Source organism: Nicotiana tomentosiformis, chromosome 1 (genome assembly GCF_000390325.3).
Source record: "Nicotiana tomentosiformis chromosome 1, ASM39032v3, whole genome shotgun sequence".
NCBI classification, from domain to species: domain Eukaryota; kingdom Viridiplantae; phylum Streptophyta; class Magnoliopsida; order Solanales; family Solanaceae; genus Nicotiana; species Nicotiana tomentosiformis.
In genome coordinates this window covers 144,869,093-144,885,002 of record NC_090812.1, presented here as the reverse complement: position 1 = coordinate 144,885,002, position 15,910 = coordinate 144,869,093, and the positions used below count along the sequence as shown (strand labels likewise).

Genomic DNA, 15,910 nt, shown 5'->3' with positions numbered 1-15,910 from the left:
GAAAGTAGGTGGGTGGTACTTCTTGTGCCTCTCAAGTCTGAGATGCTCTGCCTCAGAAGCAGCTACCCTGGTCTCATGCTGAACCGGAGCCACTGAGGGCATAGGAATATACTCTGGGCCTGATCAACCTGGACCCTCTGCTCAGGAGTGCGGGCTGCAGGAGTTTGTGCCCCTCCCCCGGCCTGAGATGTAGAGGGAGCTATTGAAAATAGTACAGCCTGAGCCAGAGTGCTGAACATGCTCAATAACTTAGCTAAAGTCTCCTGGAGGGCTGGAGTAGTAATAGGGATCTCCGGTGCTGGCCCTCCAACTGGAGCTGCTGGGGGATATTCTGACTCAGCTCTCATAGGTGCTCGGGCTGCACCGCGTGGTCGTCCTCTACCTTGACCCCGGCCTCTGGCGGCTCTGGCAGGGGCCACGGGTGCCTGATTGTCGGTCCTCCCAGTACGAGTCCTCACCATCTGTGAGAAAGAATAGAATAGAATCTTAAATTATTTTGTTTTGTATCAATAACTCGCATGACAAGGAAATCAGAGAAATATGATTGTTCTTAACAGTTACATAGCCTCCCGAAGATAAGTACGGACCTCTCCGCACCAATCTGCGAGACTCTAATAAACCGGCTTGTGACTCGCAACTCCTACGAACCTAGTGCTCTGATACCAACTTGTCACGACCAAACTAACCCTCCGTAAGGTGTCGTGATGGCACCTGGTCTTTACGACTAGGTAAGCCTAATATTACGAAAAATGTAAAGAAAACACAACATCTTAAAGATAAACAACATATTGTAAATAGCCAAAAGTAGTACCACTCGGCATATACAAAATAATTTTCCAAGACCCGGAATATCACTAAGTCACAAGCTGTTATAATCTTTGTAGCTCTATACAAAAGTCTGAAGATAATAAAGAAAGTCTCTAGGCGAGGAAGTAGAAGGGGACTCCAAAGATCTGGGGACGCAAGCAGTAGTACCTTGAAGTCTCCTAAAATTAGCAGCATGCACTAACCCCGAGGCTGATAACTCGCACCTGGATCTGCTCACGAAAACATGTACAGGGAAGGGCATGAGTACGCCACAATGGTACCCAGTAAGTGCCAAGCCTAACCTCGGTCGAGTAGTTACGAGGTCAGGTCAAGGCCCAACCAAAGTAAATATAATAAATTAAACAGTAAAAGATATAAGTAAAATTTATGGTAACACAGTTAAAGCGATTCTCAAAAATTTAACAGTTAAGGAAGCCCTCATCTCAAAACAAGGTAAACACAGTAGGAAATCTCCTGGGATACCGTCCCGTAGTTCCGAATGAATATGCAGTACAAGGGGATCTCCCAGAATACGTCCGTAGTCCCAAAGTAAATATGCAGTGCTGGGGGATCTCCCCGAATACGTCCGTAGTCCCAAAGTAAATAAACAATGCTGGGGGATCTCCCGAAATACGTCCGTAGTCTCAAAGTAAATATGCAGTACTGGGGGATCTCCCGGAATACGTTTGTTGTCCCAAAGTAAATATGCAAGACATGGGGATCTCCTGGAATACGTCCGTAGTCCCAATTTAAATATGCAACGCAAGATGAAATGGCAGGTATGGCATCGAGTTATATAGTTTATACTGAACACGGATAAGGAAAATAGGGATTTAACTAAGCATGGCACACAAAATGTCAAATAGGCAGTTAAAACACGTAAGCATGCTTTTCTAGTCTAAACTAAATAATTAAACATATTAGTACAATTTAATAAGAGAAACAATTTATGATTTAAAAAGGATAAACATGATTTTTTTTGTTTTTTGCAATAACAGCCCATGTACGTACTCGTCACCTCACGTACACGGCGCCCACACACCAAATAATATCAAGATATCCTAAGGGGAAAGTCCCCAACACAAGGTTAGGCAAGCCACTTACCTCAAACCGCTCAAATCAACTCGATATCACGTTCTTGCCACGAGTATCCGACTCCAAATGGCCCGAATCTATTCAAATTAATTGCATAATGTAAATATAACTACAAGTAACTAATTTAACTAATTAATTCGAAGCTAAATCGTGAAATTAGGAAAAACATCCAAAAACTCTCTTCGAGCCCACGTCTCGAAATCGGGTAAAAATTACAAATTATGACTAGGAAAATAACAATAGATTATTGTATTATGATCAAAATAGAGTTAGAATTCGTTACCCAATAGTTCTCCTTCAAAATCCCTCGAGAAATCGTCTCCCATGGAGCTCCAAATCAAATTTTTGTGTTATGAAATTTCAAACCCTCGAAATTCCCTTTTTCTGCCCAGCGATATCCGCATCTACGCTCATGGGGCCACATCTGCGGTCCTGCACCTGTGGAAAAATTAACGCAGGTGCGGAAGTCACTTATTGGACTGGGTCCGCAGCTGCGGCTCCGCTTCTGTGGAAGATCATTCGCACCTGTGAGCCTAGCATGCCCTGTCTATTTCCACATCTGCGAACTCCTAAGCGCACCTACGAGTCCGCACCTGCAAACTCCCTCCACAGGTGCGAAACACCAGAACCAGCAATGCACCAGATTTTCCTAAGTCCAAATTTCTTCCCGTTAAGTATCTGAAACACACCCGAGGCCCCCGGGACATCAACCAAATATACCAACCAATCCTAAAACACCATACGAATCTAGTCGAACCTTCAAACCACATCGAACAACACCAAAATCCTGAATTAAGCACAGATTCAAGCTTAAGAATTTAAAATTTTCCAAATTTTACAAATGATGCCGAACCACATCAAATCTAGTCTGAATGACCTCAAATTTTACACACAGGTCACAAATAATACTATGAACCTACAGCCACTTTCGGAATTGCATTCCGAGCTCGATATCAAAATTTCCACTATCGGTCGGAATCGCCGAAAAAATAACTTTCGCCAATTCAAGCCTAAATCTACTACAGACCTCCAAAACACATTCCGCACGAGCTCTTAACCCCAAAATCACTCAACAGAGCTAACGGAGTTGACGGAATTCCATTCCGGATTCGTCTTCACACAATTCTGACTATGGTCAAAACTCTAAGGCTTAAACATACAACTAGGGACTAAGTGTCCCAAAACTCTCTGAATTCCATAACCAATCACTCCGGCAAGTCCCAAAAGTAGAAACAAATATGGGAAATGCAGATATTAGGGGATCGGGGCTCAAATTCTCAAAACTATCGGCCCGGTCGTTACAATTTTGGGGCTGCACTCGAGGGAAAAGGCTTTTGGATGAATTTCTTCGAAACTAGCCCTTTTATCATTTGTGGAGCTCCCGGGATCTGATCGACCCTGGAATTATATGTTTATACTTTTTTATCGTTGGCTTTGACTCATTTTGTGAGTTCCTCGAGCAATTTAGTAATTTCGGGAGTAGTCCCTGATTCTTGCTTGTTTGACTTCACTATGGCTGGCTCCGTTCTGTGGGTGATTTCCCGAAGAGGGTCGGGCTCCGTCCTGCTTTGTATCTGAGTTTGGCTCTGAAACTGAGCTATTGCTATTTTCTGGGCTTGTAACATCTCGAAGATCATCCGTAAGCTGACTCTGATCTCATCCACGTTATGGGCGTCTCGAGCCACGAATCGAGTACCGCCCTGAATACTTTTTTCCGGTTCGGAACGTTGGTTCGCCTCCAGAGCCACTTGTGAATTAACATCTAGTGGTACTTCGACTCGGATTTCAGGTACTTCGATTCGAGCTTCAGTGACATCGTTAAGTGGCCTTCCGGCCTTGGGTATCAAATTGTTGGTTTCATCCTGAAAGCTGGCTTCGTGGTCGATAGGTAAAGCCATGAATCAAGGGTTTGCCAGTGCTGATCCGAAGTTGTAAACTGGTGCGTATTGCAGATTTGTATCAAACAACCACTGTTATCCTTTGCCCCGCGGTGGGTGCCAAACTATTTACCCGAAAAATCTGATATAATTGAATTTATAAGTAGTTCTAAGGATATGTGGTATAGCTTGACATAAATCGTATGTAGAAGTGGAAATGTTCAGATTCTTGGCTATAGAAATGGTATATAAATTATTGAACTAGACCGGTGAGTATGCTGAATAATACAAGCTTAAGAGATTTATTCTTCAATAAATAGAAGTAGTCTTCTCTTACAATGTGTGAACCTCTTTATGCTTACAAGGATCCCCCCCCCCCCCTTTATAGTAGAGGGATCTTACTTTATTTATAATAAAAAATATATAGTGGAGGACCCATGATGAATTGTCTCTTCCTCGATCACTGCCAAGATTCTCTCCTCTAGTGCGATTTCAACGGCTCTTATCTGTGAGCTCGATACTGGTTCGAGCTCGGTATTGGGTCGAGCCCTCGGCCTTGAGTTCGAGTTTGACATTCGGGGCGAGTACCAATCGGTCTGTGCATCCCGACAACCTTCTCTTTGCCTTGCGGTTCGATTTGGTCATCGACTTAATAATGATACTGAGCCGATTCCTCGATCGGTCTTGGAGCTCGAGGCTTGTTTGTACTATCCTCGGAACTCGTCTCGAGCTCTCACTTCGATTGCTTACCATTTGAACCGATCAAACATACGGAGGTCGAAATCTATTTCGACCGTATACAGGATTTTCTGTAAAATTGCAAAGGTTTTACGATCGTTACCATAGGTCTAATTTATAGTAATAAGTATGACAGGAAGGGCAAAGTATTGTTTATTCTTGCGAGTACATTTGAAAATTATGTGACATTATTAATTCGTTTTTTCTAATTTATTTTATTATACATCATTTTTAGTAGTTTCATATCGGTTAATAGATTTTGAAATGGTTAATATGGTGTAAACAGATGTGTTCGAAAAGTTCAAGGACAATGAAGGAAATTTTGAGAAGGCATTGACGACTAACGTGCCAGCAATGTTAAGTTTGTATGAAGCTGCACATATGAGAGTCGATGGAGAGGATATTCTCGAGGAAGCCTTAGTCTTCATATCAAATCATTTAAAATCAATGATTCCTATCTTGAGTGATTCCTTTAGGGAACAAGTAATGCATGCCCTAAACCAGCCAATCCATATGAGCTTAACAAGGGTAGAAGCAAGGATATTCCTATCTAGGTACCGAAGTTATGACACAAAGAATGAACTACTATTGGAATTTGCAAAGTTGGATTTCAACTTGTTGCAAAAGGAGCATAGGAAGGAGCTAAGTTCTATTACAAGGTACATAATTATTTATTTTTTATGAAAAATGCGCGACAATACACTCTCTATTTGATCAGGACACACTCACTATATTTTTAAATTGGAAAGGTGGGTTAAAGAAGAATTAACCTAAATTACCTCACCTAACCACTTAAATTAAAAATAGTTAGTGCATGTATAATACATATATAATATATGTATAATCGTGTATAGTTAGTATATAATCTATATATACCTGTTAAAAGAGGTAATCAGTGAATCTAGCCGGCAATTTATGTAAATATCCCGTAAAATGTGATTTGTGGTGACTAATAGTATATGGTAAAAGAGTATATGATTTTTATAAAAACAAATAGAACATTGCTTAGCCAATGTGATTTGTGGTGACTAATAGTTAACTTAAATTAATATTAATATTCAACTTTTTCTTTCTCATAATAAAACTTGTATTTGATATTCTTTCTTTTCCTCTTACTAAGTTGTCTATTATCTAAAAACAAAATAAGGGATGAAAGGCCGTAAAAACTTATTTTCATCAGTTGTTTATACCAAGCCAATAAATATAAGAAATTTATCTCTCATATATAATTTTTAACACTTAATGAAGGTTGAGTGATATATATTTTCACTTTAAATTTTTTTATTCTTAAGGTTAAATGTTTAGTTAGGTGTAAACTCCCGGTGCGGATGAGTTTTTACTAATGAAAGACATTGAATAAACTAAAATTGCTTCTTTTTCATTCTTTCAAGCACTGCAACGGCCATAGAATTTTATTCTGATAACAAGTTATGGAATTCTAGAAATTAGATTTTATTTTTCTAACTTTCTATTGTTATTTCTTTATTTAAATTTGAAATTTATTATTTCTATATTTTTACCTCGCAGTAGTATATTGCTTTTTTATTATTTATCAGAATTTACATAAGTCAACTATTTAATATGTATCAGGTTATACTATATGATTTTTTATTTATAGTTTAAGGCTTCTAAAAACGTTTGGCTTTAGGCCTCCAAATTAACGCTGCTTACCATTCACCGCTTCTCGGCATTAATTGAGAAGAAAAAGGTGTATCTTGGACCTAAAGACCTACAATAACCATGATGTATGCATAGCAAGAAAAGGTTATATCACTTCATTTCTCTTTATATTGGACTGAAAAGAAAGTCACAAAGGATAAAATAAATTGAACTGCATTTCTGGCTAGTCAATGTTGCAAGGCAAAGTTGCACAATGACCTGAGTATTAATCATGTGTAGGACAAGAGATATTTTTTAGTTAGAGACTGATTGAGAGATTTTATTTTGGATTTAGGTGGTGGAAAGATTTGGACATTGTAACCAAGTGTCCTTTTGCACGAGATCGATTAGTAGAGAGCTATTTTTGGGCATTGGGAGTGTACTTTGAGCCAAAATTTGCTATTGCAAGAAGAATGCTCGCTAAAGTAATTGGCTTGGCTACCATTATCGACGACATCTACGATGTGTATGGAACTTACGATGAACTTATGTGTTTCACAGAGGCAATTGAGAGGTTTGTTAAATTCTTCACAATTTGTCCCTACTTTTTTCTACTTTCAATATAGTACTCCTCTCCATCTTTTTGACAAATGCCAGATCTTCTCTCTTTCTTTTATTCTAAAAACATATACGATTTGGTTTCTATATTGTGTGCTTTAGGCCCTTTTGAAACTTTCAAAATGAAAGTACAATGTAAAAAGCTTCCCCACCTAGTAGAAATCTTCGTGGCAGTGATTTTCGATGGAAGACATCGACTGTGATGCCATGGACAAGGGGTTGTCCCTCCATTTTCATTTTCTGTCGTTTTTGATCGTTGGTTCCTTTCTGGCCAGTGCTCGCTCACCGTCGGAGGTAAATGTAGCCTAGTTATACTCAGTGTATACTAATCTAATATTCAATGTATATATTAAACACACTTGAGTATACAAAGAGTATATGTAGTATACACTTTATACTCAGTGTATACTGTATACACACACTAAGTATATACGTAGAATAAACTGAGTATACATCGAGATACACTGTACGTTCAGGTAGCCTTCAACATAGTGCTTGATGACCAAAAACTCTACTTTTTGGTGAAGTATACCAGATTGATTCGTTGGAGGAGTGGAAAAGAGGAAATCCGTAATGGGAATCAAATCTTAGTGTGGCCTATTTTGTCATTTTACATATTTTCACATTTTTCAAATCCATTATGGTGGGTGGAGATTGGGGTGGATGAGGCTGGTCGGTGGGCGGGTTTTTTGTTTATGTTTTAAAATTTCTACTTTGTTCTTGAGTATTTAGGGACAACAAGTTTTAAAGTATATATTTCTTTTTTAAACTTCGTGTCATGTCAAATGCCGTCCATATATTGGGTCGGAAGGAGTATACACTTGGGTGTTTGATTTTGTTTCTAAATAAGGACAATTGACATTCTTTATGAGATTGATTAAAAAAGAAAGAGTGTCACGTATTGGAGCAGTCGATAAAGAATTACATTTGAAAAATAGGGACATATTGCCTAACGAGGAAATCGTCATTATGGCCATTTACAATGTTAAAATAAGAAAATTTTCCTTTTTAGTTCTTTTACATGTAAAAAATAGATCTTTTATGTGTAAAAATAAAATTTTTACGTGTAAAAATAAATTTTTCATGTATAAAAAATAAAATAAGGTCATATTATTTCTGTTAATTATGTACTGCTCAAATTGACCTATAAGATTCTTGACAAGCAGATGGGACGTTAGTGCCATTGATAAATTGCCGCCATACATGAAATCGTGTTATCTTGCCATTCTCGATGTTTATGCTGAAATGGAGGAGGAATTGGCCAAGAGAGGAGAATCTTATCGGGTTGACTACGCTAAAAATGAGGTCATTACTACGTTCATATAATTATTTCAACGTTTCTTCTTGGATTAAATATACATCGTTTCCTGCAATTGAAAATTACTATTAACGAAACATAAAAAGAGAAAATTATTGGTAAAGGGTGATTTTGTATAAGTAGGATCATTCGGCGCCGCTTTAAATTTTAACCTCGATAAGATAAAGTCATGGAAAAATTGCTTCCAATCTGAATTTTGAGAAGCGCTCCTCGCAATCAACAGAAGTTTTCATATGGAGGTTACCAGGATTTGTCATAAAATATGGCAATTGCCATAAGTGGTAATCACGTGAATTTACCATAAAATATGACAATTATTAGAATTAATTAGATATAATGATCACTAGGATTTGCCACAAAATATAATAAATATGATATTCGCCAGAAATTATTATATGGTGACACCAAGATTGGCCACAATATATGGCAATCGTCGGAATTTTCATATGGAAAAATTCTGGCGATCGACTGAAATGCTTATTTTCCAAGATTTTTTTACCAGAGTTAAAATGTAAATGATGTCCTAAAAAGGTCCAGCATAGTTTTTTGAATGGTAAAGTAGTTTGTCAATCTGATATATGATGCTCGATTATCCATTTTGGTATACGAATTTTGCAATGCCATTAATTCACTTCTCACGTTCATAAAATATATATTTGCATGTTCAATGTTTATCATAGGAAATTGCATTCATTTACTTTCTTTTGTCTTTAACTTATTCATTTCTAATGTTATTATTCCTAATCCAGCAGAAGTGAGATTTTTTTTAAAAAAATTTAAGCCATTAACCTGCGGCAAGATGCCTTTGGATACGGGGGGTTTGGTTTGACCCCTACCATGGATCTCCTCTCATTTTGTATATCGGTACTCTTAACCTAAATAATCACTCATCCAATTGTTTAAACTAAAGGTAACTAGCATATGTATAGTATATGTATAATTTACGTATAATACATATATAGTCGTGCATAATTAGTATAAAATCTCGGGTTAGAAAAAAATTAAAGAGTAAATTTGACCATCTATTTATATAAAATCCCTAATTTCTTTCCATTCTTAGTTGATCGTACATAATCCCATTTCCTTGCACACCCCCCCCCCCCCCCCAAAGGTTGATGAGCTATTCCTGAGTGACTCTTTAATGACATAGTGACTAAATATTTTGGACTTGTACTACAGATGAAAAAGTTGACTAGGGCATATTTTGAAGAGGCAAAGTGGTCTCATTCAGCTTGTTATGTCCCAACTTTTGAGGAGTACATGAAGGTTGCACTTGTTTCTAGTGGTTACATGATGGTTGCAACAACTTCTTTAGTTGGCATAGACGATAATTTGATAAACAAGAATGTCATGGATTGGGTTACACATAAACCTTTAATTGTTCAAGCTTCAACGGTAATTGCCAGACTGATGGATGACATGGCTGGACATGAAGTAAGAATATGTTATGCTTGTTAAAGTTCTTTCATTGCTTAAAATTAGGGCTGTCAAATTTGGCCAAGCCCAAATGACCCGTCCAACCTGCCCGGTTATTGACCTGTCTATTTATTGAACTCAATTCATCTATACCCAACACATCTCAATTCATTTAAAGTTGAGTTAATTTTCAGCTCAAATTGAGTAACTTTGCCAAAATATCTTAGAACTAAATTTTCTTTATTTGATATGTTATATATGACCATAACAAAAAAAAAAAAGTCTTATTTAACAATTATATAATTCATAAGAAAATAATATAAATCAACTAAAGATTGATAAGAGTTGGGTGGGTTGGGATATGACTCAAATTTTAGCCCATATTGACCTAACCCATCTTAGCCCAAGTAACTTTTAGACGGGTCAAATAACCCGCCCAATTATTGACCCAACCCATTTTGACCTGCCCAAAATCAGCCCAACCCGCTCATTTGACACCCTTACTTAAAATACATAGGACGGAAACTAGTTTCCAATAACTTGTTACAGCTACTTCTCTAAGTGAACACATTTTTGTAGTTTGAACAGGAAAGAGGACATGAACCTTCAGCAGTAGAGTGCTACATGAAGCAGCATGGAACATCAAAAGAAGAGGTGTTTTTGGAGCTTCAAAAATTAGTAAGTAATGCATGGAAAGATATAAACAGACAATGTTTGTATCCAAGAGAAGTACCAATGCTTATTCTCATGCGAGTTCTCAATCTTGCACGCGTGATAGATCTCCTTTACAAAGATGAAGATGCATTTACACATTCCACTACCAAGCTCAAGAACATCATTACTTCAATATTGGTTGATCCTGTTCCATAATGCAACCATGTTAGGGTCATCTGATATCATCATTTATACCTATACTGATCTTTATACAAATAGTTGGTCTAATTCATATTTATAGCATGTATACGTAAATTATACTATCATTATATACGATTACATATATATTATACATATATTATACATTCGCCGATTATTTCTAGTTTAACCGATTGGGTGTGCAGCTATTTAGGTTAATTTTTCTTATGCTATACTATAGACCACCTACTTATTTACTAGTAAATTTATCCGCGTTCATTACCAACATCGTCAAATGAAAATTTACTTAGATTTAGCGGAACAATCTATTTTTCTAGTCAACTTAAAATTGTTTTTTCCTATACATAAACATAATATTTGACAACAGAACTAATGCCGCAAATGGTTTAAGTAGATGCCGACTTATAGAAAATGCTAACCTCATCTATCTTCAAGGAGATTACTTGTACGGAGTAGACTACCATCCATTATCCTGAAGACTATGGAGGTACTTGCTTAATCCCCGAGCAACTAACTGTGAATACTTAGCTATCTCGTAGCTCATCATATCATCTCTCTCATCTATAGGTATATATCAGACTAATGAATCCTAAATCACAACCTCATTCAAGTTAATCCCCCGAGCCTAAGTTGTGGTCTATAACTGGCTACATGTCCTCCGGAATAGCATATCTTTATATTACGGAAAAACATCTCGCACCTAATCCGCGATATCATCACAAGCCGTTGTTGCCCAAACTGAGAATATGTCCTCGCCAACATGTAGGAATAGCTATTCTGGCTCTCGAGGTCCGATTTAGTCTCCACCACCATCGGGGAGTTTGGACATGTGTGGAGCCAGTGTCCCCATTGTTTTGGAGGTTGAGTTCAACAGAAGGGTCAGGTTAGCTCCGCCAGCTTGGGGTGGGGCTCAGGCAGCTAGAGGCCGCCCTAGAGGGGGAGGCCGTTCAGGTAGCGGTTAGGCTCGATGCTATGCTTTTCCTGCCAGGCCAGAGGGCGTTGCTTCATCCAGAGCGATCACATGTATTGTCTCATTATGCCAAAGGGAAGCTTCTATATTATTTGACTCTGGTTCTACTTATTCGTATGTATCACCATATTTTGCTCATTATCTGGATATGCCCAGTGAGTCCTTAGTCTCACATGTTCATATATCTACGCCGATGGGTGATTATATTATTGTGGACCGTGCCTATCGATCATGTGTAGTAACAATTGGGGGATTGGAGACTAGGGTTGATCTCTTATTGCTTAGTATGGTTGATTTCGACGTGATTCAGGGCATGGATTGGCTGTCCGCGTGTCATTCTATTATTGATTGTCATGCTAAGACCGTGGCGATGGCGATACCGGTGTTACCTAGAATCGAGTGGAGAGGTTCTCTGTACTATGTTCCCAGTAGGGTGATTTCATATCTGAAGGCACAACGGATGGTTGGGAAGGGGTGTTTGTCATATTTGGCTTTTGTGAGGAATGTTGGTGATAATACTCCTACCATTGATTCTATTCTAGTAGTACGAGACTTTCCAGATGTGTTTCCTACAGACCTATTGGGCATGCCACCCGACATGGATATTGATTTTGGTATTGACCTGGTGCTGAGCACTCAGCCCATTTCTGTTCCTCTGTGTGGTATGGCACCAGCAGAGTTGAAGTAATTGAAAGAGCAGCTTCAAGAGCTTATTGATAAGGTGTTCATTAGGCCTACTATGTCACCTTGGGGTGCACTGGTTCTGTTTGTAAAGACGAAGGATGGTACTATGTGGATGTGCATTGACTATAGGCAGTTGAACAAAGTTACAATTAAGAAAAAGTATACTTTGCCGCGCATTGATGACTTATTTTACCAGCTTTAGGGAGCTAGGGTGTTCTCTAAGATTGATTTGAGGCCTGAGTATCATCAGTTTAAGATTCAGGACTCGGATATTCTGAAGAAGGCATTTAGGACCTTCTATGGTCACTATGAGTTCATTGTGAGGTCTTTTGGGCTGACCAATGCCCCAACAACATTCATGCATCTGATGCCTAGTGTATTCCATCCATATCTTGATTCATTTGTCATAGTATTTATTGATGATATCCTAGTGTACTCACATGACTGTTGCATTAGAGGTTCAGGACTTGGCCAATCAGTTCGTGAGGTTAGATGTTTCGGAGCCCAGTCGGGTTCTAGCTTGCGTGGTTTCTTGGTCTTCCTTATATGATCGCATCAGATAGCGTCAGTATGACAACCCCCATTTTCTTGTCCTTAAGGACACGGTTCATCCATCCCGTGTGATGCAAAGATGTACCAGGACTTGAGGTAGCACTATTTGTAGAGGAGGATGAAGAAAGACATAGTGGAGTTTGTTGCTCGATGCTTGAATTGTCAGCAGATGAAGTATGAGCAGCAGAGGTCGGGCGATTTACTTCAGAGTCTTGGGATTCCTGAGTGGAAATAGGAGCGTATCGCCATGGACTTCGTAATTGGGCTCACACAGACTTTGAAAAAGTTTGATGTTATTTGGGTGATTGTGGACTGGTTGACTAAGTCCATGCATTTCATTCTAGTTGAGACTACCTATTCTTCAGAGTGGTTGATTGAGATCTATATCCGCGAGATTGTTTGCCTTCAAGATAGGGGCATATAGTTCACATCGCAGTTTTGGAGAGCAGTACAACGAGAGTTAGGCACACATGTTGAGTTGAGTAAGGCATTTAACCCTCAGACGGACGGACAGTCCAAGCTCTCCATTCAGATATTGGAGGATATGCTACGCACTTGTGTCATGGATTTAGAGGGTTCATTGGATCAGTTTCTGCTGCTTGCATAGTTTGCCTTCAACAATAGCTACTAATCGAGTATTCAGATTACTCCGTATGAGGTCTTGTATGGGAGGCGGTGTTGGTCTCCGGTTGGTTGGTTTGAGTCGGGTAAGGCTAGGCTATTGTGTACTGACTTGGTTCAGGATGCTTTGTAAAAGGTTAAGTTGATTCAGGATAGGCTTCGCATGGCACTCTCTAGACAAAAGAGTTACGCCGATTGAAAGGTTCCTAATGCTGCCTACATGGTGGGGGAGAAGGTATTGCTCAGAGTTTCGCCCATGAAGGGTGTTATGATATTTGGGAAGAAGGGCAAGTTGAGGCCTCGATATATTGACCATTTTGAGGTGCTTGAGAGGATTGGAGAAGTGGCTAAGCTTGCATTGCCGCCTATTCTATCGAGAGTTCATCTAGTGTTTCATGTTTCCATGCTCCAGAAGTATTTCGACGATCCGTCTCATGTTTTAGACTTTAGCACGATTCAGTTAGATGGAGATTTGACTTATGATATGGATCCGGTGGCCATTTTAGATTGGCATGTTTGGAAGTTGAGGTCAAAGAATATAGCTTCAATGAAAGTACAATGGAGAGGTCAGCTAGTCGAGGAAGCCACTTGGGAGACCGATCAAGAGATGCGGAGCAGATATCCATGCCTATTTGAGACCCCGGGTATGCCTCTAGACCCGTTTGAGGATGAACGTTTGTTTTAGAGGGGGAGAATATAACGACCCCACCGGTCATTTTGAGTATTGTAACCCCATTCCCCCATTTATTTCTCATTCTATGCTCAATTGTTGATATATTATTTGTCGGGGTTGTTGGTTTGGTTCCGAAAATTTTTCGGAATGGACTGGGACATGTAGTCCCAATGTTGGAAGCCTAAGTTGAAAGAGTTGGCCGGATGTTGACTTATGTGTAAATGACTACGGGGTAGGGGTAAGGTCTGCGTACACTCTACCTTCCCCAAACCCCACTAGTAGCATTCTACTAGGTTGTTGTTGTTATTGACTCAGGAATGGAGTTTTGACAGTTCTAATAGCTTTGTATGGTGATTTTAGACTTAGGAGTGTGTCTGGATATTGATTTGGAGGTCCGTAGGTGATTTTGGCTTGAATTGGCAAAAGTTGGAAAAGTTTAAGTTTGGAGAGTTGAGAAGTTTGACCGATAGTTGATTTTGTGGTTACCGGGCTTGGATTTTGGTTCAGGAAGTTGGAATAGGTCCTTTGTGTCATTTATGACCTATGTGCAAAATTTTAGGTTAATCGGAGTTGGTTTGGTATTTTACGGTATAAGTTTTGGAAGTAAGAAGCACATAAGTTCATTAGGCTTCAATCTATATGCAGTTCGAGGTTTTAGTGTTGTTTGATGTGATTTGAGACTTCGAGCGAGTTCATATGATGTTTTAGGAAATGTTGGTATGTTTGGATGGGGTCCTGGGGGCCTCGGGTGTGATTCGGATCATGTTCGGCTCATTTTTGGACGTGTGTGAAGTCAGAGTTGTTGATTTCCTCTTTCGCGATCGTGAAAGGAGGACCAAGATTGCGTAGGGTTAAGTCCGGCAGGTGGGAATTTGCATTGTGCGTTCGTGAGGTTACGTCTGCGATAGCGAATCTTTGCGGGGTTGTGCTACGCGAACGCGTTGGAGGGGACGCGTTCGCGAAGAAGGAAGAGGAGGCCTGGGAATGTTTCACGTGTTGTTATTCGTGATCACGTGAGTCTTTATGGGAAGTTAGTCACCATGTTCGCGACTTGGAGAGTGCATTCGTATATAAGGTTTTTGGTACTGAATATTTTGTTCTTCGCGATCTCGAGAAAAATTCCGTGATCGCGTAGTGTAATCATTGGGCATACTATTAAAATATCAAAATCGTGGGTTTGAACCCATTACACATATTTTGAGCCAGAGACCTCGGATTTGGGCGATTCTTGAAGGGATTTTAAAGAATTTAATTGGGTTAAGTGATTCTAACTCAGATTTGGTTAATATACATGAATCTATCATTATTTTTACCATTTAATTAGTGTTTTGAATTGGAAATATTGGGGAAGATTTGTGAAATTTCATAGACTATAATTTAAGGATTTGAAGGTTGAGTTGAGATCGGAAATGAGTAATTTTGGTATGGTTGGACTTGTTATTGAATAGATGTTCGGATTTTGTTAATTTTATCGGATTCCGAGATGTGGGCCTGGGGTTGACTTTTTTACTTTTATTTAAAAACCTAGCTTTATCATTTGGAATTGATTCCTATAGATTGTGTTGATTGTATTAAGTTATTTGTGGATAGATTCGAGTCGTTCGGAGGCCGATTAGCAAGGCAAGGGCTTGTTAGAGTAGAGATTTGCACGGTTTGAGGTAAGTAACACTTCTAAACTTGGTTATAAGGATATGAATCCTTGAAATACATGTTATGTGGTTGGCGTTGAGGTGGCGCGCATGCTAGGTGAAGATCGTGTGGGCGTGCACCATGGAAATTGTGACCAAGTTAATTTCGTGGTAGTGTGTAGTTATCAAAGCCTGCTGCTATTCATGAAACTCCTACTTGTTAGAGTAATTGAGCTACAATCAATGTTAGAAATCATGCTTAGACTATATACATGTTTTGTTGGGACACACTGAGGTCACTTCTGCTCTTGATTTATTTGCTTAAATTGCAATTATGTACTCACTCACATCTATCAATTGCATGTCATATCTCAGTCTCAATTTCCATTTATTGCTACATCATATTATCATTGTTTGGGTTGATTGTCATGAGATTTGTGA

General features: G+C 39.0%; 2 protein-coding genes across 2 annotated transcripts in view; both read left to right on the top strand.

The window, feature by feature from the left end:
• The window catches only part of LOC104115014 ((-)-germacrene D synthase-like), a 31,141-nt gene extending 20,631 nt beyond the window's left edge, over positions 1-10,510 (top strand). Inside the window, exons 3-7 of the mRNA XM_009625580.4 lie at positions 4,804-5,176; positions 6,472-6,690; positions 7,901-8,039; positions 9,232-9,486; positions 10,048-10,510. Coding sequence (XP_009623875.1) covers positions 4,804-5,176; positions 6,472-6,690; positions 7,901-8,039; positions 9,232-9,486; positions 10,048-10,338 — 1,277 coding nt within the window. The 3' untranslated portion in view covers positions 10,339-10,510. The remainder of the gene's footprint in view (positions 1-4,803; positions 5,177-6,471; positions 6,691-7,900; positions 8,040-9,231; positions 9,487-10,047) is intronic.
• Positions 10,511-11,504: 994 nt separating this feature from the next.
• LOC138910805 (uncharacterized) lies at positions 11,505-11,999 on the top strand. Its single transcript, XM_070202048.1, has one exon. The coding sequence runs from the start codon at positions 11,505-11,507 to the stop codon at positions 11,997-11,999; it is 495 nt and encodes a 164-aa protein (XP_070058149.1).
• Positions 12,000-15,910: the final 3,911 nt, after the last annotated feature.